Genomic DNA, 26,557 nt, shown 5'->3' with positions numbered 1-26,557 from the left:
GTGTGACCATCTGTCAGAGACATCTTCTAACAGCATGAGTGACGCTTCTTGAATCTGGACACTTTAGTATCCTTGGACATGTTAACACACACCAAGGTCAAACACGCACGCGCACACAAAAAGAAAACAAGCTAGCAGGGATAACTAATTAACAACACAAAAACTATACGGTTACCCAACAAGCACATTGAAATTAAGTACTCTAGACAGAAACTACTCTAAAAAGAACAAATCTACCTAAAAACGTTTTAAAAGAAGGTTAGCCTCTAATTTAAACGGCTACCGTGAAAGGGAAAAGGGGGGGGGGGGCTCTAAGTAAAACAAGTGTTCAAAAACAGGATACTACTGTTATAGGAAAGTAGTACAACTAAAGGAATTTAGGTACACTATAAAAAGGTTAAATTTAAGTAAATAAATGTAAGTAAATATAGAAAATACAATAAAAATATACGAGCCTGAGCCAGTAACAGAACCTCGCAGCTGAAGCGGCAAACGAGATCTGGGTAGCTAGCACCAGGCATCATGGGATATGGGGTAGCCTCGAGCCAGTAAACAGCTCTCGAGCTATTGAAGATGGCAGAATCGGAGCCGAGGATCGGCTCCGAACCCAACCAGCAAGAATGAAGGCGAGATAGACAACTTAACATCAAAAGGTAATAGCCTTAGACAACCATTTACAAAAATAGTTCCCCTTCACGCCTGTTGTCCCTCCTTATCTTCACAAGAAATTAAAAATTGATCCAATGATCTGAAAGATTTAGTTCTGTCAAGATTTTACCAGAGTTGTCTGTGGACATCCAAGGTATGAAGCATCCTTCCTCCCTAATTTTCAGATTCAGGAAAGAAAATGGGGGGATGGATAGTTGACAGAGTAAACCTGGATACCACTTCAGACATAAATAGGATTTTTTCTCAAAGAAACCCTGTCCTTGTGGAAAGTGAGGTAGGGTTGACCCACCATAAGAGATTGCAACTCGGATACCCTTCTTGCAGACGTCAGAGCAATCAAAATTATCTGGAAAATTCTGAGAATGCCTTCATATAAAACTCCTTAAAACCTTACCAGTGGCCATAGCCCTGGAAGAAATAGAGTCATACACCACACCACAAACAGTGAGTAGTGACCAGTGCAACAGAAGAATTGAGTTATTTAAAGTAGATTTATATCACAAAATGAAACAAACGTTCCTAATACTTTTGCTCCAGATATGCACACTACCAGATGCAAATATAACATTTAATAGATACAAATGTTATGAGATGAAAAGCACTAAATACTAAGTGAGACTTCATCAGAATACATTCACTTGAAAAACTGAATCATTTAAATAACCCTACCAATTTATAATTTAACTATCACAAGACAGCAAGCTATCAGTTTTTAAAGACACCATTCCATTTCTTAATAAAATCATCCACAATATTTTGTTAGTAAATAAAATATACATATATACAGATGCATACCCCACTGAGCATTTTTTTAAACATATCATTTGCTCTTTCATGTAATAAGGGTGCAATGGATATAAAATCATTTAAACCCGGAGGGAACATGGCAGCCAATTTATACTACCACTCGGTTTCTCTTTTTCAACCTATTTTTCCAATCCCCTCCTCTACGTTGTATTCTAATTATTTCTAATATTCCAAATGTAAATTTATCAAAATTCTGACAAACCTGGACATGTCTATACAGTGCATTATAAACTTTATTTTTGATGTCATTTAGATGTTCATAAATCCTATTCTTTAAAAGGCGTTCCGTTTTGCCAACATACAAATGTTGACGATGCACATAATGCCAAATGTACTATTCCATTTGTCAAAACAATTCCCTTTCTGAAATACTACCAGACTGTGAAATTTATTGTTCAAAGTAACCACTCTTTCTTTGTTAATATAGGGCCACTGACTACACATACCACAAGGATATGTACCTGTGGAGGTTGCATGTGTTGAATCTAACTTCCTTTCAAGCAATTTCTTAAAAATTAAATCTTGTACTATTTACAAATCTTGGTGTTTTACCTACCTTTTGTAGGATATCATGATTTGTCCTGAAAATATTCCAATTGGCTCAAAATGCTCCCTTAATATCATCTGAAAGGTGGTTATAGTGCAAAACACAAGCCTTTTCATATGCACCTTCCTTCCTATATCTGCTATCCATAGCAGTATTGGTAATTAATCCTTCACCCAACAATGGTTTATATACAACACCCCAATTTTGCATACACCTGATCTAGTACTTCCATCTATAAGAGCTCGAGGATGCCCTCTCTCTTGAAACATGGGTGATATATTTTATCAAACTCTACTTTCACATCATCTAAATGTGATGTCATACAGGCTATTCTTACCGCTTGCCCTTTGATGAGGCTTCTTTTTTGTAGTAGTGGGCGATTACTATGAAAATGCAGATATCCATTACAAAATGTGCTCTTCCTGTAAATCACAGATCTAAACCCACATATCATGAGAAATATATGTATCCAAATAATGGATTCCTTTTCTATCATAAGTAAATTGTAGGAAATCTATAGTTTGATTCAAATATGACATGAAATTTTATTTTTATAGTTTATTAATTAGTTTCACAGTTTTATATAGTTCCTAATACTATCACAATGTCAGGATAAACTTTTAACACAAGAACCTGTCATTTTAAAATTCTGAAATTCAAAGTTGCAGAAGTATACACTTTTCTCCCACACCTATCAATTTTCCCATCCTTATTAAAAGAGTAGGATTAGAATTAACCAAGTGCTTAGTAGCAGAAGATTCAACTAAGGATATACAACTGCTTGGTCAGGTTTGGGAATAGTGTATAAAAATTTAAAAGACTGAGGGACTTTATACATCTTATCTGCTTTTTTTATAGCGACAGCTTACTATCACACAAATTGCAGGCAGTAAAGACACATCCTCTAAAGCAGACAGGACAGGAGGAATGGTGTAGGTTTTGGAAAATCCATCTGTAACAACTCGTAGTATATTTTGAGGGCCTGAGAAACCAAAGTGTTCACACACTGAAAATACTAGGGTGTTCTAGCAATAGTCTCAGAGAAAGGGAAACCCCCACAACAGGGATAATCAGAAAGAGCTCTTAGAGTCTGAATCAGGAATCTAAGGACAAAACCTTGAATTCATCCCTGCATCTTTTTGTTCATATTCAGAACTTTGAATCTCTTCAGGAAACGAGACATCCCTCTTTCTTTTACTAGAAACTAGGATCTGTAGCCCGAATCACATCCTGAACCAGTCCCAGTAAATTTCTCCTACCAAAAGAAATTGGAAGAGGAGTAGATCATCATCTTCTTTCGGCTGTTCCATTAGGGGGTCACCACAGCGGATCATCAGTTTCCATTTCTTCCTGTCCTCTGCATCTTGCTCTGTCACACCAATCACCTTCTTGTCCTCTCTCACCACATCCATAAACCTTACCTTAGGCCTTCCTCTTTTCCTGTTACCTGGTAGCTTCATCCTTAACATCTTTTTCCCAATATACTCAGCATCCTTCCTCAGCACATGTCCAAACCAACGTAATCTTGCCTCTCTAGCTTTGTCTCCAAACCTTCCAACCTGGGCTGATCCTCTAATATACTTATTCCTAATCCTGTCCACCCTTGTCACACCTAGTGCAAATCTTAACATCTTTAACTCTGCCACATCCAGCTCCAACTCCTGCCTTTTTGTCAATGCCACTGTCTCCAACCCATATAACATAGCTGGTCTCACTACCCCCTCTTGTAGACCTTCCCTTTCACGCTTACGGGTACTAGTCTGTCACAAATCACTCCTGACACTTCACCTACTCCATCCTGCCTGTACTCTCTTCTTCACCTCTCTTCCACACTCACCATTACTCTGAACTATTGATCCCAAGTATTTAAACTCATCCACCTTTGCCACCTCTACTCCTTGCATCCTCACCATTCCTCTATCCTCCCTTTCATTTCACACACAAATATGTCTTAGTCCTGCTGACCTTCATTCCTCTCCTCTCTAGAGCATATCTCCATCTCTCCAGGGTCGTCTCCACCCGATCCCTACTCTCCCTACAGATCACAATGTCATCTGCAAACATCATAGTCCACCGGGACTCCTGTCTGATCTCGTCTGTCAACCTGTCCATCACCATTGCAAATAAGAAAAGGCTCAGAGCTGATCCTTGATGTAATCCCACCTCCACCTTAAACGCATCCATCACTCCCACCGCAGACCTCACCGCTGTCACACTACCCTTATACATATCCAGTACCACTCTTACATACTCCTCTGAAACTCCCGACTTCCTCATACAATACCACAACTCCTCTCTAGGCACCCTGTCATATGATTTCTCTAAGTCTACAAAAACACAATGCAACTCCTCCTGACCTTCTCTGTACTTCTCCATCAACACTCGGAGCAAACATCGTATCTGTAGTGCTGTAGACACATGCTTGATTTCTTATTAAACAGGAAAAATGGGGCCAACCATATTACTAATGTCAGCTGCTGTTTTCTCAGGCATAAGCCCAGCATTCTGATACAACAGGGAAACCTTCCCCATTTCCTCTCCCCAGGACTGACAGAATTGGTTCTACCTTATCTAATGAGGTGTTCCTAATAGCCACAGAGGATGTGGCTAACCCCCGGTCCATAGTGGCTGTAGGTGCTACACCAGAAGGACCCAGTGGTCTGAGGTACAACAAATGGCCACAGAAGAGTTGTCCAACCACAAAAAGAAAAAGTTAAGCAATCTGTCCCATGGTCAAGCCAAAAATGTTGCTTCTATCCTGAGGAAAACAAGTAACAATGCCAGTAAAACTATCAGTCCACAAAAGTTACTCTGTTATATTAAAAAAGCACATTTAAACACTATGGCAGCCCCATAATATTAAAATAAACACAATTGTTTTGCAGAAAACAGTTTGTTAGTTAACACTATTTTTAAATTGAAAGAAATGAGTGCTCCATTTAAAATTACATTACATTCTTGAAGCAATCTGTTAAAAACACACTCCTAGCTTTATAACTTTCCTGAAGGGAAAAGTAATAAAGCATTAAAAAAAAAAATATGGAAGTCCCCCCCCCCCACAAAGGGAAATTATCTGTTGGGCTAAGAAAAGCACAAGCTGAGTCTCGATCCTCAAAAGCAGCATGCTGTTTGGCAGCAGTAAACCTCCAAGGGCTTTGTGCCCAAGCTTTCAGCTCGAGCTGCTTGACAGTTTGGGCATGTGGAAAGTACCTTGAAGCTTTGGAAAAGTACAGTTTTGTACCTACCATAAATGTAGATGTTCGAGGATCCACATTGCTGCAGTCCTAACTATTGGGTAGTCCGCTGTCCAGTCGGCCCGAATACCAAAGTATATGGCTGACGTCGGTCAGGGCGCATTAGACTGACGTCAGTACGTCAGGGTACTAATGCGCATGACCGACGTCATATCCTCAGTCTTTTCTTGCCCCAGATGTCAGAAGACCCTGAAAAGATAAGGCCCAAAACCAAACACTGCCAACATACCTGCACCAAAATATATATATATATATATATATATATACAAAATATACAAAATTAGCAGATCATAACCTCACCTACACAACCACCCCTAAACACAGAGGGGAAGGAGGGAGGGTAAATTGGACTGCAGCAATGTGGATCCTCGAACATCTACATTTATGGTAGGTACAAAACTGTACTATGTTCTTCATTCCACATTGCTGCAGTCCTAACTATTGGGTAGAATCCCAAAGCAGAGGTAAGGGAGGCTGGCAAATCATAAGGAAGCAGGAACTGACAACATGCCTTGCAAAATAGCTGTGGCAAAACCAGCCCTAGACTTAGAGTAGAGAGGAAGGTGATAATGCTTAGAGAAAGTATGCACTGAACTCCAAGTAGCTGCCTCCAAAATATCCTTAGTTGCCACCCCCCTTAGAAATGCTGTTGAAGTGGCAGTAGCCCTAGTGGAATGAGGCCTAATCCCAGCTGGAATTTCCTTGCCATGATGGGAATAACAAAATGTAATGCAACACCCAATCCATCTAGAAATAGTTTGTTTAGACACAGGCTTGCCCTGCGAACTCAAAGCAAAAGAAATAAACAACTGCTGAGACTGCCTAAAATCTTTAGTCCTGCTCAAATAATAACGCAATTGCCTGTGTACATCTAAAGTGTGCAAAATCTTTTCCCCTTTATTTTGGGGATCTGCATAAAAATAGGCAAATGAATAGTTTGGTTTAAAGCCACACTAGAAACCACCTTAGGCATAAAGGAAGGATTAGTGCGTAAAGATACCCTATCCTTATGAAAATCAAAAAGGCTCCACTGCCATAAGGGCCTGCAACTCAGAAACCCTTCTTGCAGAAGTAATGGCCAACAAAAAAGCAGTCTTCCATGACAAGTATTTCAAGTCAGCAGTAGCCGCAGGCTCAAAAGGTTGTAGAGTAAGTTTCTCCAACACAAAATTGAGGTCCCAAGCAGGAGTAGGAGCTCTACGTGGGGGTCTTATATTCTTTGCCCCTCTAAGAAATTGCTTGAACAAAGGATGTGAAAACAATGGTGGGTCACAATCATAGTGAGCTGAAATTGCTGCAGCATGAATCTTAATGGAAGAGAAAGACAAACCTTTGTCCAATAACTCAGTAAGATATTGAAGAGCCACACTCAGATTTGGCTCCGAAATCTCCAAATTGTTTGCTGCACTCCAAAATAAAAATCTCTTCCATTTTTCTGCGTACACTTTCCTTGTACTAGGTCTCCTGGCTTCCATAATCACATTTAAAACTTGTTGAGGAAGTTGAGACCTGCTGTCTTTCAAAACAGAATATGCCAGGCTGTTAGATGAAGAGAGTGAAGCTTGACATTGAGCAGGTGACCGTCTCTCTGAGACAACAGGTGTGGAATCAAGGGTAAAGGCCATGGAGGCTTCTTTACCAGACTCCTCAGTAATGGGTACCAGTGCTGCCGAGGCCAATCTGGAGCTATTAAAATCATCCTTGGCTTGTCTTGTCTGACCTTTAGAAGCACCTTTGGAAGAAGAGGCAGAGGTGGAAACGCATACACATGAAGATTTTTCCAACTGAAAGAAAGAGCATCCACTTTCCAAGCTGTGTGATGAAACCTCTTTGTGCAAAACTTTGGCAGCTGGTGGTTTAGTGGAGAAGCGAACAGATCTATGTCTGGAGTTCCCCAGGACACTATCAACTTTTGAAATACATGAAGATCCAGTTTCCACTCGTGGGGATCCATGATTTGTCTGCTTAACACATCTGCTAAGGAGTTCTGTGCTCCGGCAGAAACCTTGCCTGAAGAGTTAGTTGCAAGCTGAGCGCAGTCTCCCATAAAATCATTGCTTGCCTGCACAATGGGTAAGAATGAGTTCCCCCTTGTTTGTTGATGTACCACATGACAGTTGTGTTGTCTGTTAGAATCAACACCTGCCCTGGAAGAAGTAACTCCTTGAAAGCCATTAATGCAAATTGGACTGCTAACATCTCCTTCATGTTGATATGTAGATGCTGTAGTCTGGCAGGCCACTTGTTTTGTATCCACTTTCCATTTAGATGAGCTCCCCAAGCAATGTTTGAGGCATCTGTCGTTAGAATCTGACTCGCCTCTGGCCGGGTCACAGAGAGTCCCTTGTTTAGGTGACATTCCTGAGCCCACCACAAAAATTCCTTTTGAATGCAAGGTATTATTTGAATGACAGTGTCCAAATCCTGGCAGTGCTGTGTCCATACATTTTTGAGATACCATTGTAGCTTCCTCATATGCAGTTTGGCATTGGGAAGCACCAGAATACAAGATGCCATGAACCCTAAGGCTTGAAGGACTGTCCTTGCAGTCAGCCCGGACTGAAGAGATAGTTGATGGAAGTAACTGGAAAGATTCTTTTGTTTGTCCGGGGTTAAAAGGCCATCTGGGCTGCTGTATTCAGTCTCACACCCAGAAAGCACATGTCTTGAGAGGGTACTAGACTGGACTTTATTTCGTTCACAGAATACCCTAGGCATCTTAGCACTGCTATGACATATTCCAAATGCTGTAGAAGGTCTTCCTTTTCTTGAGCCAGAATCAGGCAATCGTCCAAGTAAGGATAGATTTGAATTCCTTTTAGCCTGAAGTAAGCTATCACTGGAGCCAGAACCTTTGTGAATACTCTGGGCAGTAGATAAGCCAAAGGGCAATGCAGAGAACTGATAATGAGAATTTCCAGCTCGAAAACGCAGATACTTTCTGCAACTTAGTCTTATAGGCACATGAAGGTAAGCCTCCTTGAGATCTAAAGTTACCATCCAGTGATCTTTGCCCAGCAGAGGTAAAAGCTGTTGTAACGTCAACATCTTGAACTTGGGAATGTCCAGATAAGTGTTGAGGATAGATAAATCCAAAATTGGTCTCCACGTGTTCCCCTTTTTTGGTACTAAGAACAGGCGAGAATAAAATCCTAGGCCCCTTTCTGGCACAGGAACCGGCTGAATGGCCCCTATTTGGAGTAACAGAGAAATTTGCTTGTGAGCCTCTTGTCTTTGTAGAGGAGGAATGTCTGGCATACCTTTGAAAGGAGGCAAGGTATGGAAATAAAACCTGTAACCGTGGTGAATAATATCCAGAACCCATCTGTCTTGGGTAATTAAATCCCAATTTTCTTTGAAAAGAGACAGCCTTCCTCCCAACGGTGCTGCCAGGCGAGAATGAACTGGCAGCTGAAAAGGCAGGTCATTGGGTCTGCTTACGAAAGGACTGACCCCTGCCCTCCCCAGAAGTCTGAGCAGGGGAACTCCCTGTCCTAGGCCTAAAGAACCCTGAGCCCTGCCCCTACCACGTCTAGACCTACCCCTAGACTGGGAATCATAAGCAGGAAAAGTCCAACCCTTAGCAGGCCAATTTCTACTAAACTTCGGAGGCTGCACCTGTAAAAATCTTTAACAGTTTGCATAGATTTAGCCTTGTCCTCCATTTTCTTCAAAACTGCTTCCACAGGCGAACCAAACAACACATCAGACTGCAAAGGAGCATCCAAAATCCTTGTCTTAACATGCTCAGCTAAGTTCTGATCTCTCAACCAGGCGTGCCTACGAAGAACAGAACCAGTGGCAGCCACCCTGGAGGAGGCCTGCACAGCATCAAAACCACATTGCAAGGAATGTTTACCCACCTGTTCAGACACATGAACTAAATCCTGCAACTCTTTACAGTCAATACCTTCCGCCAGAGCATCCACCTTAGATTTCAACTGTGAAAGAAGATAATTCTGATATTTTAACATGTGAAACTGACAATTCAACGCCCTCATGGCTAAAGTGGAAGAAGTATACACCTTCTTTCCCCATCTATCCAAAGCCCTTGCCTCTTTATCAGGAGGGACAGGATTTTTAACAACTGAGGCCTTTACACCTTTAGGCCCCTGAGAGACAGTTTCCGGGTCTGCCCTAGGACTCTTAAAAAGATACTTATGAGTTTCAGGCACCCTATAATACCTATCCGGTTTAACTGGGGTAGGAGGCAAAGAATCAGGATTCAGGGAAGCCTCTGCAAAAACATCTTCCACCACATTCAAAACAGGAGGTATAGCTAAAGGCCTATGCTGGGGTAAAAACAAGAACTCCCTAAGCCTTTTCCTGGAATCAGAGAAATCTTGGCCTTCCCATTTAAAATGCTCCCTCATGGAATGCAAAGTCTCTGAAAATGAAAAATCCTCAGGAGGAGAAGCTGAAGGAGTAGAATCATCCACATCAGAATCAGAATAAGTAGGGAACTCCTGCAAGTCTTCAGCCGAAGACTCAGAAGCCTCCGAGCATTGCTCAAAACTCTCAAGCTCAGGTTCCACCCTAGGCCTCTTATCAGGAGGGGGCATAGAACCCTTATCATAGTAATCAAATCTTCTGCCATTTTAAGCATATGTTTCTTAGGCAAAGACCCTGAAGCACTAGGAGAAACCCCCACTGAAGCAAAACTTGGCCTGCCCCTTAAGGAAGCCTTGGAAACAGAAGGGGAGGCCCTAACCACCTTAGGAAGTGAGGGAAGAACAGCCACCTGAGAAGCCCCTCAGCCTGGCCTACTTCCTGAGAGGAAACATCCTGTAACAGTAAAGTCTCTCCCTGAGACTCCAAAGAAACACCTGGCAAAACCTCCGGCTCCACTGAGCCCTCTAAAGAACCGACGTCTGGGACTGTCGGTTCTTCCCCTCTAGGCTTTGCTGATTTGTCCTTGCGTTTTTTAGCCGAAGCTGGCGTCGGAGCATCCGACGGCATTTTATAGTTACAACGCTTGCCAAACACTAACCTGGCACAGTCTAACCTTCTCTTAATAGTGCGTTTGTTAAATCTAGCACAAGAACGGCATCCAACAACGTCGTGCTCAGGCCCTAAACAAGGTATACACAAAGTATGGTAATCCCTATGAGGTATCTGTTTCCCACAAGAAATACAGTTATTCACTTTTTCTGACATCCGGTTAAATACTGAGGCAAGAAAAAACCAAAATATTCCCCAACGGGGTACTTAGCCAACTTTGATTCGGTCTGAAACTCTGACTTCAGAAATTTTCAGAACGCCAACCTGCACTCGCAAAATTGCTTCTGCATCGGACCATGCGGCAAAAAAGACTGAGGATATGACGTCGGTCATGCGCATTAGTACCCTGACGTACTGACGTCAGTCTAATGCGCCCTGACCGACGTCAGCCATATACTTTGGTATTCGGGCCGACTGGACAGCGGACTACCCAATAGTTAGGACTGCAGCAATGTGGAATGAAGAACATCTGGCTGGCTGTTATATGTCCTTGGAAGGATAAAACTCCATACAGCCAAGTCGACTGCAGCAGTGATCAATATGAACACACAGTGATGCTGTAGAACTTTTGGAGACAGAATCAGGGAGATGGAATCCTAGTTATGGGCATGGACACTAGAAGACTGGATACAAAGATATTGGAGAATTTAATGAAGGAAGGAGCAGAGGTGAGCTGGAGTGCTGTAATGGACCAAGTGTTACAGGATAATGAAGCTGATAATGTCACAAAGAAGCAGATTACAGTGCCTGACGGCACAACATTTTTAAAATGTCTCTCTACAACTGGGCACTGTAGAGGACAGAAATGAACCAAAGAGACACATGCAAGTGATGTAATTCAAGGAACAAGAAGCAATGTACAAAGTGAAGAGCAATGTTTGACAGGAACAGGAGGACAGCAGCTTAAGTAAAAAAAAAAAAAAAAAAAAAAAAAAAGGCCAGTGGTAAGGATAAGATATATAACCAGTGATACTATTTACAAGAATGACATTAATGACAGCATTTTATTGTCATTAGGATTTATAGCAGCTTTGACTTGCTGGGAGTCAGAAGACTTATGCGAAGTAACTTTTGAAACACGTGGGTGAAATGGAAAAGACATATCACATCAGAAAGACTTTTTCAGATCATTAGCTTGCAGTTAAAAAGAAAACTGACTGTGGAATTCAGAACTGCAGTAATGGAGAAATTTGAATTTAAAATTTTTTTTTACTAACAAAATGGGATAAAGTGAATGACAAAGAAAACAAGGATGACAGAAATATATTGAGAGGGGGAAGGGAAGAGTTTTTATTATGCACATTCAGTATAACCTATAGTGTATTTCAATATAACATAATGGTAAACAGAAAAATTGCAACTGTTATTGCTTCTATTGCGGCAATGAAAAACATTTGGTTTGGGAATCTTCCTGTCTGTCCCAAATCTTCCTCACCAGATTGTCTTCTGCTTTCCTGCACGTGTTCAAACCACCATAATTTATTTGTCTTCTGATCTTTTCTGCAATTAGAGCTACTTTGGCTTCTGCTCTTATGTCCTCATTTCTTCGTCTGACCCACAATGTGCATCCTACCACCCTTCTCAGGCACTTCATTTCCATCACCTCTAGCTTCAACTGTTCTGCCTTTACTGCCCAGGTTTCTGTACCACACAGTAGTATTGGTTTCACCACTGTCTCGTACACCTTACTTTTCAGCTTCGGCATTCTTCTGTCAGACTACACTTGACATTCTATGCCATTTGGCTGCAGGCCCTCCGATTCTAGCTTTGACCTCTTCAATCATTCAAGGTAAAATAAAATGGTCAACTGCAGATATAAGCAAAAAAGTGGAATGAGGTACACATGGAATGAACATATGGCAATAAGAGTATTTTATTGAAATTTTACAAAAGTCAGCGTTGAACACCTTAACACCTATGTGGTGTGAATGTCACACCTCTAGAAGACTACACACGTTAAATTTCAGAGCATTTTCAGAACAAACAAAATAGATAAATGTAAATATTTTTTTTAATAAAAACTATTAAAACTGTACAAATAGCAATGTGTTTAGTAAAATGTATTCTTTACAATGCATTTGTAAGCAGTTCTATAAATACTGTAACATATAATACAAGCCCAAAATGATACTTTCTAAACATTCACACATTTTTATACAATGAAAACTATACAATTTGGACATATACTGTTAGAACATTTTTGTTAACTGGACATAAGCTTTCACATACGAAATTGCTTCACGCACTTTTACACTGGTCTCTACTTCTGTCAATATCGCTTGGAAAATTGCTTCTGGTTCAGGTTATTACAGGTTGCCACCTCATCACCCATTGCAACAAAACCTTCAAAATCTACTCTTTCGAATTCTGCCATGGGAGACTAGCACAATGTTTTGGCCTCATCACAGCCCTTGGGTTGTGAGAAATTCAGCTTTCTTGAAACACTTCTGCATCATTTCTGGCTGAACCTTATTCCAGGCAGAACTGATCCAGAGGACAGCATCCAGAGCGTTAACTGATGCAGCTGAAGTTGCTTCCACAGGCGGACCACAGGTTTGGTTTTAGTAATGACCCACTACAGGAGCTGGGCTCGGTACTGCATTTTAAATGTTTTGATGATGCCTTGGTCAACAGGTTGGATTTTTGAGGTAGTGTTTGGAGGCAGAAATTTCAGTGTCACATTTGTGAGATGATTCACTTGCTGGTGGCCAAGACAACTGTCTACTATCAGTAGAACAAACAGTTTCTTCATTTCTCTGTCAATACCCCTTACCCACTCTTCAAATAGGGCACCAGTCATCCATTCATATTTCTTTGATCTCCAAGTGATGGGGAGGTCTTTGGGCTTCAGGATCTTGAATGCGCGTAGCTGAACGCACGTGGCTTTGCTGATTTACCAATCACGAAGGGCTTTAGTTTCTCTCCGATTGAGCTAGTGCAAAGCAGAACTGAGAAACCTTCTTTGGAAAGTTTTCCATTCTTACATTTGTCACCGTTCATGACGAGGCTCCTGTCAAGCATAGTCTTGGGGGGGGGGGGGGGGAGGCCACACTCAGTGTTAAATGCAGGTCATCTTTGAAGCCTCTGGCAAAGTCAGGGAACTTTTTGATGAACTCTTCCACAACTTCTACTGGAAATTCATTTGATTCACCACACAAGACTTTCTAGGAGATCTCGTGTTGCAGTTTAAATTTCTCAAGCCAGCCACTTAATGCTTGGAAATCTACCAGCCTAAATTTCTATGCAAATTTTTTAGCTACTTCTTGGATCAATGGCCCAGAGGGTCAGGCGTTAATTGCCCTCATTTGTTTGAGCCAGCTTAATGTGACTTTACTGACTTCTAGGGAAGTTTTCCTCCTTTAACGCTGTAGGTCTTTGGTTTCCTTACCATCTCTCTCAAGTACTCCTGTTTACATTTCTGGATGTTGCCAACTGTAGTCTTGCTAACACCAAAATGTTCTGCCATCTTTCTTTGGCTGCTGCTTTCCAGAAAATGTAAATCAACCTTTTCCTTCAATGTCAGTCCCGAGTTCTTTCCTTTGGGCCATCACGTCTCAAGTAACTGTAGGATGTACCTACAATTCAGACCAGTCCTTCATGAGGAAAAAATCTTCACAACATGTGTTAAATAGGACATTAGGCCTAATCCAACATGTGGTAATAATAAAACATGAAAAATGAAATTAATAGTTTGCACGGGTTTCTTTCCTGCATGCCCCCCCCCCCCTTTGCAGGATTAACTGCATAAAAGAATATCTACTTTATCCACTGAAGCTGGCTATCTTAACTAAATAAAATCTCTGGGAAGCAAGAGCCTGACACCCTACACTTTTCTGTTGCAATACGTGAATTACAACTTAGTTTTGTAAAGTTTTAAGGCTTAACATGTGCATGCACAACATCAGTGAAGGGTTCCAGCCAATTGCCACTAGACTGGGCCAATACCTTGAAACAGCCTCGCTCACTCTGCTCCCCACACTCACTCCATTCCCCACACCGACCCCAGCCCCACCCAACCCCATAACATCAACCTTATACCTAACCACCTATCCCATAACCCCCTTAATTCTCCCAGTCATACCATACCACCCAATGACTACCTCCCCACCCATTCTAAATACGGCCATATAGTGCTCCATCCCCTAAACTATCACTATCCTGCTCATATTCATTCACTTATCACACTGACCTAAACCACCATCATGTCCATCACCATTACTTTGATCTCACTTCTCATTTACGTTCTCTCTCCTAAAAATAATCACAACTTTCCAGACACCCAACATACCTCCTACACCCCCACCTGTACAACCACCACACATAATCCACATTTATCAAGTTTCTCAGACATCCACCCTAGCTTATTCACAGCTAATACCTCTGTACTATCCAAAGTAAAAATTCTACCTCTCCAAAGACATCCTGATCATCACACTACGAGCAACAACTATATCATTTTTAGGAAAAAACTGATAAGTATAAGCCACATAATTTGTGGGTTTATAACCCAATGCGGTGATGTACAACCCAACCCCGGCCCAACACCCCCTCCCCAGCCACAGCAAACCTAGCAACTTTCTCATGCTATCAACCATAAATCACGAAAACAAGACACCTGAACTCTAGGCAAGGATTTCACAAAACAACCCAGATATTCTCACAGCTACTGAAACCTGGTTGAAATCATATGTAAAAGACACCAAATTTCTCCCTCCAGGCTTCTCATGCCCGAGTGCCGATGAGCCCCACAAGGAGGAGTAGCAGCAATACCCTCCCCTAGCAATTATACATCAATTCCCTACTCAAAGCCAACACCAAACATCTCCCCAGCTGAAGTACTAATTTTTAACTAAAACTTACCCATAAAAACATTTGCATAATTGCTCTGTATACTCCTCCAGGAAACACACCAATATTAGAAAACATACTTGTCCGGACTTCCCAAAATATAGATAATGAAACAATCATCCTAGGTGGATGTCGATTGGTTAGACATTGCCTACAACAACCCCTCAAAAAACAAACCTTTACAACTTCTCTCAAGTAACTGAAGACATCACCAGACCCCAAAAAAATGGGGCTCCACAGTAGACTGGATATTAGTGTCCCACCCAAACAATGTCATCACTTCAGGCATACTACCCAACAGTATTAGCTGCCACCACCCAGTATATATCCTATGCAAAACTACCCCAACACCAATACAAATCAACCAGAAATTTTGACCAAATTCCAGCCATCCATACTTAATGAAACCTTAGCTAAAGTAAACTGGGAACCCCTCAAATCCCTACCACTTAATGAGGCTGTTGAATTCTTTAACTCAACATTCCTAGACGTCCTAAATAGGCAAGCACCCACCCGCCAAACACAAATAAAACAACCATGCAAGCTGGCTGTCAAAATCCACCAAAGTCATCATGTCCACAAGGGATAAAAATCTGGAAATCGTGGTAGAAAAACATACCGACACCTTACAAGCAGCTCCATAACCAGACAAAACATCTAATAACCAGTGAAAGCCCACAACCTCCATCTACAAAGACAACATAAAAACTCCAAAAAAAATTCTGGTCCTCTGTCGACCAACTATTACACCCAGGCTCTCAAAAGCAACCCATCCCCTGACCCATACAAAACCCCTACCAAACTAGCCACCCTCTTCAATTCCTACTTCTGACACCATAGCTAATCTAACTACTATCTTTCCTACAGTTACCACCACCAAGACAGCTGATGACCAAGTCATCCCAAAACACAATCCTACCCTCAACTCTAACCTAAAATTCTCCCCCATACCCACAAAAAAAAAAAAAAAAAAAAAAATTAAAGCTAAAACCCTGTACAATCTACAACACTTCCTGCAGCTAACTGCAAACTCTATAGCCATTAACAAATGGATTAAAGAATCTCTTGTCCCAGACATCTGGAAAAAAGCATTAATTCGCCCCTTACACTAAGGCGGCACCAACACAGACACCACAAACTTATGACCCATAGAATTCTCTCACCCCTCTCTAAATACTGGCAAAATGCATTCATGCCCAACTCCTCAACCACCTACTTGAAAATCAAATTCGATCACCCAATCAGCATGGTTTCAGACCAGGACACAGCACCACTACTGCCCTCCTATTCCTCCTTGATACAGTTAACCGGGCACAGGATTCTTGTAAAATAATTGCTTCACTTTTTCACGAACTCTCCAAAGCTTTCAATACCATTTCCCTACAGTATCCTCTTCTCTAAACTATCCACCCTCCAACATTTCCCCACCTACCCTACAGTGGTTGAGTAACTCTCTCTCCAATAGGCAGCAATACACCAAATGGCAACAATCTTACTCTCCCTTCCTCAATACTTCCACAGGGGTACCCCCAAGGCTCCATACTTGGTCCTGTCTTATTTAGCACCTTAACTACTTTCACTACTCTCCCACAATGCTCAGTAATCCAGTATACAGATTACTCCACAATAATATGCACTGCAAATTCCAGCACTAAACTCCAGCAAATTACCCAGAATGCCCTCACCTCTATTGAATCTTGGTCGCTTAATCATCTTGCTCTAAATCCGAAAAAGCTACACTAGTAATTTTTACCCCTAAAAAAGCCACTCCCATGAAAACCTTAACACATCAACAAAAACATCAAAAGCTAGGAATCTTTTACAGGCACCAACACTTTCTTAGCCCCTCTACTAGAGAGACCCTTGCAACTACCTTTTTATTACCCTCTCTCCTTACTAATATCCAAAATTCTACAAAATACAAACTTGGTGCGTTACAACAGAAAAGCCAAAATAATCCACAGACTGTCCTGCTCTCCCAACCCTACTTGCCAAATACCAACCCAGCAGGCAACTAAGATCTGAAAATCATCTACTTCTAAAAGAAAAGCCCACCTTACCTGCTAGTCAACTCCTCTACGTCTTCACCATCGCCAAACTATGGAACTCACTTCCACCTTCTATAAGAAACACAAGCAGCACCACCACCTTCAAGCAAATACTGAAAAATCATCTCAACTCTTCCTGGCTATGTACTTGCTCTATAACCCATTCTCATCATTCTCCTTATAGGATAACTAAACTCCTATGCTTTTTGCTACTAGTGACTGATGATACTTTCTCCATATTTATTAATTTTTCATCACTTGTTGATACTGGTACAATAATACTGATTAAATATCTCGGTTTATACCTCTCTGATTGAATTCATCTGGCATCCAACTAAATCCCTGCTTTAATGTATATTTTCTGTATACAATACTGTAAATCACACCAACTACATTCCTGCTTATATTCAATATATATTACTATAAATCAAACCAACTAAATTCCTGTTTTTATGTATATATTCTGTATATGCTACTGTAATCACTGTGTGTAACAGACTTGCTACTTCTGTACCAATTAACGTTTAATTTTTTCTCTATCAAATGTTCTTGTCGGAGTTTTTCTCCCCAGGCATCCACTGAAAATGGGCTCTTAGACCCAGTGGACTTTCCCGGTAAACAAATGCAATAAAATAAATAGTTGTATTATTTTTTCTTTAGTGCAAGTTAAGGGGCAAAGCCCACACCTTGGTGTAGAGTGGACTCAACTGGTCAAGTTATAGAGGAGAAATTAATGGTGTGTCACATTCCAAGTGGTCAAGATATAACTTGCAGAAGTGGTCAATAGACAGACATCGGTCTTCCATTGAGTACATGTGGTGCATGTCCAGTCTAAGAAAATATGGAGGTTCTACTGTGACAGAAAAAGAAAAGAAACTGCATAAGAAAAAGAAAATTTTAAAACAATGTTGTAAAAACAAATATTTTTATAGGGAAAGAAGAAAAGTTTCACCTTTTAAGGAAAGAAGGTATGGTAAGATGGATGGAATGGTAGATGAGAATGGGGTATTAAAATGCAATCAAAGATTATGGAAATGGCAGAAAAAAAAAATAGCAGAAACAATGTACAAAAAGAAACGAGTTGGGGGTAAAAAAATAAAAATTTCAGATAAAAATAGCATGTAATTTAGAAGAAAGAACTGAAGTGAAATAACTGGAGAAGGTTCTAAAAGAAGAGAAAGAAGAATCATCACCAGACTAGGCTGGGTTAAGTTAGGGATATTATAAAGGGATGAGTGTAAGTGAAAAAGAAAAATTTGTGGAAATACTGAATGAATAGTCAAGGGATGAAGATGAAAATTCATGTGGAAAGTTGATTAAATTTATACAGAAAAAAAGATGACAAAATAATAATCAGAAACCAGTAAAACTGGTGGATACAGATTATAAAACATTTATGGAAATAAAATAAAAATCCAGACTACAACTAAACAATGAATTTATTTATTGACCACAACACATTAAACAGTGAGCACATTTGTCTTGATAAGACTTCAGACTGAATATTTATTGACCACAACACATTAAACAGTGAGCACATTTGTCTTGATAAGACTTCAGACTGAATAATATATGATTAACATTCACCAACTATAAACTCAATCCAATAAAATCACAGGACACTAATTAAATGCTTCAACCCTTTCCTTTTAAGGAGAGCAACAAAGGCCTCCCCATCATTTAGACCAGGTGGATGGCAAGCATTTAATTTCACTTGCCAAATCTATTCCAGTCACCCCAGTTCTTCAGCATGGAACATTTTATCAAAACATAACACTTCATCCAAAACAAAATTTTACACAGAGTAACTTTATAATGTTTCCTAAGGGCATTTTCTTTCATCTCCAATTGCCACAGCACGTTTATGTTCATACACTCTCTTGTACAATTCCCTAGTGGTACGACCAACATGAAATGCAGAACACCAGGTACACAAATCTAGACTTACAAGTAATACCTTTTAACTCTACATTAAAACATAATACAAATTTCTTTAACATCAGTCAATAGATGACTACAAAAATTACAGTTATAGCATTTGTAAATGCCTGGACTGATGTGCTTCTTTTGTGGAGGCTTCAATTTACTTTAAATAAATTCAAACTTTTCCCTCTCTTCTGTATAAACACAGGAGCATCCTCTACTACTTTACTAATCTCAGAGTTGCACTTAAAATTCCAATTAACAGAAATAATGCTTTTAAATAGCTTGCTTATCCACACTGTTGGTAATCTGCATAGAAGTTTTATAGTCTACTTGCTTAATAACACCATCTTTCTTTGTTCATCTTTTCTTCTACTACGTATTTCATTGTATTTTTCCAGTACTATATTCTTGGGATATCCTCTGCTAATAATTTTTTTATATAAACTAACACTTTCCCTTTGGAAGTCATCCCCTTTGTCAGTTACTTCATATACTCTCAGTTGTCCTTTAACAATATCAATTTTAGTCTTTTTGGGATGCATGCTCTCATAATGTAGATGAGCATTATTCTGTACATCTTTTTTTTTATAAATGGTTTTCATTAATCTGCCCACTCTTTATAAATTAGTCACACCTAAATAATTAACATTACTGCAACTGTAATTCGAAGTAAACTTTAAACAGGAACATTATTTAAATAGTGTAAAAATTAACATAAAAGGTCTGAAGGTCCATATTACCACTCCAAACAATGAAGGCATAATTAATAAAGAGCTTAAAAAATATTATAAATTTCATATAAATACTCTGAAAAATATTACACCTTTCCCACCCATGCATAACATTGGCATAGCTCAGGGCCATAGTAGCATCCATCGCTACTCCATTGATCTGATGATACAGGCTACTGTTAAATTCAAAAAAGTTGTAGCTTAAAATTAAATCCAACATTTCCATTAAAAGGCTTACTGTAGTTCTAGAGAATTTGCACAGTTTAACTCACACCTTAGGTATTACAGTATTAACGTCTAATGTGACTAGCAAATCTTCATCTTATAACCTTAAAGTTCCAATTTTAGTTTTGAAATCAAAAGAATCTTTGACACAAGAAGCATGAATTTCTACAACTTGTTGCAGGTGCTTGTTAAAAATAGCCATTGCTTCGGTCTTATTTTTATTGCTGGCCACTAAAGGCTTTATAGGTGGGTCATCCAAATCTTTATGGATTTTGAGTAAACCAAAGATACAACTCATTCTAGGCAATTCAACTACCAGAAAGCACCCTATCTGTTCAGTGATACGACCACTTAAAAACCATTCCTCACTCTGAGCACCTCTAACTGATTAAGATTTTTTCACTTCACCAAAAGATACTTCTCCATAAAATTCAACATCCGATAACATTTCATCCAACATCCGATAACATTTCATCCATATTATGTACATATTTAGTCCTATCCAATACAACTAAGGCCAATAAAGGGAATGCCTTAGTTGATCAGGGTTTCATCATTCACTAATAATTCAGGCAATAAATGCCTTTCCTGAACGGATAGATTATAATACTTATACTCAGATCTGTTGTTGTTCAATAACTCAATCTGTTGTTCACATGCCATGGGAAATAGTTAAAGCTCCTTTTTCAAAGGGGGGGGGGGTTATAAACACAATGCTTGTAAAACATATTTGAAACACTGCTGTCTTTGGGAAACAAAAACTTAAATAAGCTTTCTTACATAATCTCTCAATGAATTAATCACATTGTATTTGTTTGCCCTTGTGGCTGGCACAAAATTCTAGCCTTTCCTTAAAATATTGCACATTTCCTTACTTAATTCAAAACTTGAGAGATTTAGATACATCAACAGTACCCAATGTCTCTGGCGGTAACTGTTCTTCCAACTCTTCTTGTGAAAATTGTTGTTCCTGGATGAAGTGGACACCACTTGCACCCAAGTCCTGCATTCACTGTACTACCATTATTTTTAACAACTTATGATTGATGACTTAATTTTTATATGTGAAGGGGGAAGGAGTGAAATTCTGCAGTTTGCTGCTGATTTACAACAAAACACATTCAATTTGTCTTTTGATGGGCTACAATATGGAACCCAGGTCTCTTATCTAGCTCTGACACTTAAGAGTTTGGATAATGGCAACATTTGGGGTACATAGGTAATTCTTAGATGGAAGCCAGTACCTGTATGCTACTAGCTGTCACCCCCCCCCCATGTTCTATCATCTTTTAAGATTATCTAGAACATGTAACATTGAGACAAATTTGTTGGAAGAAATATACAATACTTCCCTTATGTTTTATAATGGAGGTTATAGTAGGAAAGCAATAGAAAAAGCTAAGCAAACACTGTGCATGTTACAATCAAAAACAAGGTTAGGATAGGTTGTGGGTCAATGGGGGGGGGGGGGTAGAGAGAATGGTGAAAACAACAATGAACAAATGTATTTTGTTAGCATATAACATTAAAAGTGAGGACGTTAGTAGTATTGTAAAATATTATTACTACAATTTTCTCCATAAAGATGGGTATTTCTATAACATTTTGAGTAAGCACCTTATGATATCATACAAACAGGAAAGAAGTTTAAAGGACATGCTTGTTCATGGAAATTTTGTCTTACCAAAAAAGTAACTTACTTAAGTGTTGGTCCATTATCTATGGGCACTTATAAATGCAACAGTTGTTCTATTTGCAAATATACAATATGTTCCTTTGAATATATGAATAAAATCAAATATGTACCAAGGGGACATTTTTCATGCAACAGCAAGGGGGTTATTTATGCCTTAAGATGCCCGTGTGGTTTCTTTTATATTGGTGAAACAAAAAGAAGTCTTAAAGTGAGGTTAATGGAACATATCAGGGACATAAAAAAAATCAGAGGGAAGACAAGATATTAGCATGTCATTTCAGAGATGTACATGGCAGTGATTTTTCTGTGTTTCAAGGTTGTATTTTAGAGCAAGTTTGTTTGTGTCTTTTGGCTTTTCCCGATTAGGGGTTGCCACAGCGGAACTCCGGTCCGCTAATGATTGGCAGTAGATTTTTACATACTGGCTTGCCGGGCCTAACGCACAACCTTCAACGAAGGAATGCCCATTCACGCATGTCGCCACACAGAAGATGCACTAACTGAGAATCAAACGGGCAACGTCTAACTGTGAGGCAACAACAAGTATTTGTTGAAAATGCTGATGAAATTCTTTTGAAAGAAAAACTGTTAGAGTCTGTCTTTATTCTTAAATATGATACTTTGGTCCCTATGGGACTGAAAGGAGAGGTTAATTGGAAGTATTTTATTTACTTGTTTGATTGTATTATTGAATGGTTATGTTTTTTGTACAAAAGGTAACACATTTTTAGCTGAATTTTGTAACTCCTGGAAGGTTTTGTACCGAGGCACTATAGAATAAAATACTTTTGGGTCTGGCGCTAGAGAATAAAATACTTTTGGGTCTGAATTAGTGTTCTTGATTTTCTCATTGTTGCTAGTTGTATGTACTATTTTTCAAAATTAGCTGTTGTATGTACTATTTTTCAAAATTAGCTGGACTGAGATCAACCTCTTCTCTTCCAGTATAATTTTTTTACAATATATTAATTTCAAAAGTTACAATGCAGTCTGATGTACATGTATTTCTTTTCTGTCCAGCAGGACAAACTTAATACATTTTTAAAACACATGCGACTTTACAAATATATTTTCAATACAAGCATCTGTACTAATCAGTTTCTTATACAAATGACATAATTCTAACTATGCTGGCATATCCTCTGCCCTACTTCTGGCATAGCTGACAACACCACACATCACACACCTATCTACAAAACTTCACTAATAAGGTGCACTTTCATTATAGAGTGGGAATATGGTGCAATGCATTGCCTCCAGCTATTAAAAAAGCCACCTTACTTTATTCAAGAGGAGTTTGGATGCCTGGATGACACTAAAGCTTTATGATACAACACCAATAGGTGGCAAACACTTGATAGACAAGTTTGGTACAAACACAGAATGCAAACTTAAAAATGTAAAAAAACTCCCATTTTACATTTACCACTAGTGCGAAATCCATCTTCTAACTGGCTCCTGCTTCCTGGAACTCCTTATCCAATTTTTTATCAGAGATATTTTCCAAACAAAAAACAGGAAGAGTTCAACACAAATCTGCAGGAAGAGTACAAATTCACTTGCTTCAGAGACATCCGCTGAATATAAATAAACTACAGATACTTACTTTATCCTTCTCCAATCACTTCTTCTCATACCTTTTTATATGACTTCTAACTGTGCATAGAATAAAATCCGGTTTCTTTCTTATGTATGAAGTATTGTCTAAACAGAGTATTAGACGCAGTTCTGTAGCACATACAAATTTGTATTTCTCTTATCAACTGAGTAACAACATGGTAGAATTCTAGTTTGTATTTATAGCTTCTTGTAAACTATTTCTTGTGCAATGTTTTACTGTTATTCTGCTACACTGTTATTTTAGTTTACATTTTGATATTCTGATAACCTAACTTGCTGCACTTTTGTCTCGTCTTGCAGCTTGGACAGTGACTGAGAATGGTCGGGTAGCAGCCCACTAACTCAGTTAAATAAATATTTGCTGACTAATCCTCTCCGACGTAAAAGAAAGTAAAAAATATATGAGAAATAGAGCTTAAATATGAGTCAAAAATCAGGATTAGTGGAGAAGCATGGTGGTAGTATTTTAACAGGGCACTAGTTTTTCATTTCGGTCAATTAACTATTTAAGGAGCTCACAGCAAGAGGTTCCCTTGTTCGATTCCTGGCTGGAGTGCCTTCTGCGAGAAGTGTGCATGTCCTCCCCACGGTCGAGTGACATTTAAAGACACGCAGGTAGGTGCGTGCGTGAATGGGTGTGCCTTCTTTGAAGGTTGGGCGTCAGGCTGGCAACTCTGCACCGTAAAAATCCACTGCCAATCATTAGCGGACCGGAGTTCCGCTGTGGCGACCCCTAACCGGGAAAAGACAAAATACAATTTTTAACTATTTAAGGAACTGCATATACTTAAGATTTTTGGAAGTGTATACTACCTTCCTAAACTGCCCACCCACCACCAGGAATGTTGTGCATTGTACAGTCCCTACGGATGAGTTTTGCTACACCACCACCTAGACACACTACTGATGTTTTGTTCTGTAGCTTACGTACTCGTGACTAGAGTTGCCCTCTGTCCCTCTTTAAGATGGCAGTCCCTATTGGTCAGCTGTATCCTGTGGGGAAAATGGCAAATGTCCTGAGATTATAAGGCCAAAACTACTTCCTATGTTTTCTTTAATAGTGGTATAAAAATTATTTTGTATCTGAAACACAAATATTATATGAAACGGGGTAAGCTGCTCAAATGATACAAGAATAATTTTACTTTGGCAAAAAAAATAAGTCCTATCCTTTGCACTGGTGGTTGGTATGGAAAATCTCGTATTTCTACAAAAAAGTCTCACTTTGGGCATCTGAAAAGTTGGCAGACTTGTATGAACTACATATTTTCAAAATAAGACATTAGCCATTAACACATACATCACCCTGGGCTCCTTGTTTAGCTTTACTGTAACACCAGCATCCTTTTAGTTTCATTTGATTCTTAGAAACGTTGCTCCTTTAAAATTTATTTGTATACCACAACTCACATGGCTGCTGCCGCCTACCTCCACCTTTGCTACGGAAAGTTCAATTATACCGCCCTTCTACGGAAAGAAAACTGCTTCTTCACTGACAATGATCCGTATGTATTATATATAAGTGCTATTAACCTCCGTCAGCCAACTCACCAGTGCATTCTCCCGGCAGAAATGTTAGGGACACCTCGCGACCTCTTCTTCCTTCAGTCGAATAGAAAAACCGTCCATGAAAACAAGGAAACTTATAACTACATGTATGACATTTAGCAAACCAGGGGCGACCAGAACTGTGCCTTAGCGGTACTGAAACTGCTCGCACCTCTGCCAAAAGGAACTTTACTCGTGCCATTGAAACATTTATAGGTAACATCCTAACTGTGCACCGAAACAAAACAGAGCGTGTGACGGTTGGATTCACTTATTATACCAGCTTTAAAAAAAACTATATGAAATAATAATACACAACTTCCACAAGATTGCAACCACCGTGCCAGCTGATTTGGCAGAACTCTTGCTTGAATCACGTGGTTTGGCACAGTTGCTGCCTACATAGTTTATAGGGGGTGTGGCGAAGTCCTATGTACACACCTCTCAAGTGTACTGTGTCTCGTTATAGGTTCTTCATTTGGGATCTTAAAAAGTTCGTGTTCCTCAAAGTTTCCCAGTGAAAGCATTTGTACCACGTTCAGTGTTAGGAATTTTTTAACTGATATCAGTAATAAAGAAAACGAAATCATATTCATAAAAAATGTTTTATAAGTAAAACTAGCACATTTTAACCATCCTATAACCTTCCTAGGTGAAGTTGTTAGTAGGCTGTTAGTGTTCCACTTTTGCCCATTTGTTCCACATTGTAAGTTGCAGTAGAGAGTCAGTTCCAAACTAATTGGGACCTAGGGTAGTTCGGATAATCAAACATACAATGAACTGGATAAAAAAAAACTGCAAAAATATTGTATTTTTCTGCATGCTTTTCAACCATTCATTGTTTCCAGTGGACAATAAAGAACATTATTCCCACACGAGTGGGCTAGAAGCTCAAAAAACATGCACAAGCGAATATGTTTAATGTTACATATTTGGACTTTCTGATTTTTCCTACCCAAAAACTTTGGAAGGTTGGGTTCAGATAGTTGACGTTTCTGATAATCGACATTCGGATAATTGACTCTCTAATGTAATAGGCTTAATGGCCTTATGGCCATTAAAAGCCTAGCCAAGTTTACCCTTATTTCCACACTCACCACCTATTGCCCCTGTCCAAGAGACACACAGTTGGAAACCCCGTGGTGAATTGTCCAGATTGCGTTTGAAGAGGGACAATGAGCTGCTCTGTTTGAAGTGAAGTGGGAGTCTGTTCCAAAGGTGTAGTAACCTTTGAGAGACAAATCTGTCCCTCCAGCAGGTTCTATTAATGTCACATACTAGGTTAAGGTCTTTAGAGTGAGTAACCTTTGTACCATTTGACTTACGGATATGCAGCATTTTCAATAAAGCAAGGTTAGAGATTGTCTTGTATGCAAAGCCGAGATTGCCTCTAAGTAGTCTGTATGAAACAGAATAAAGTAACAGTGATTTCAGATGAACCACATAGGACAGATGCTGAAGACCTTAAATTTTCCTTGTGAGAAACATTTGTGGTCTTTCCAGTTGCTGCGGGTGCTTGGAAAGGTACATACCAAAAGGAGTGTTGTACTCAATAATTGGCCTGATGACAGAAGAATACAGGGAAGTTATAAAACTTATTTTTTTCTGGAGGCAATGCCCTTACTTATGAGATGAGC

The 26,557-nt window shown here is 39.5% G+C and overlaps 1 protein-coding gene across 1 annotated transcript in view; it reads right to left on the bottom strand.

Moving 5' to 3' along the window:
- Positions 1 to 25,292, bottom strand: part of ECHDC2 (enoyl-CoA hydratase domain containing 2) — a gene marked incomplete in the record, with an annotated part of 851,050 nt that extends 825,758 nt beyond the window's left edge. The window contains 1 exon segment of the mRNA XM_044085957.1: positions 24,924 to 25,292. Within this exon segment, the coding sequence (XP_043941892.1) occupies positions 24,924 to 25,143 (220 nt within the window).
- Between the last annotated feature and the right edge of the window lie 1,265 nt (positions 25,293 to 26,557).

Source organism: Protopterus annectens, chromosome 10.part0 (assembly GCF_019279795.1).
Source record: "Protopterus annectens isolate FY-2018-M chromosome 10.part0, PAN1.0, whole genome shotgun sequence".
NCBI classification, from domain to species: Eukaryota; Metazoa; Chordata; order Ceratodontiformes; family Protopteridae; genus Protopterus; species Protopterus annectens.
The sequence above is the reverse complement of the archived record's forward strand: the minus strand, read 5'-3'. Positions and strand labels throughout refer to the sequence as shown.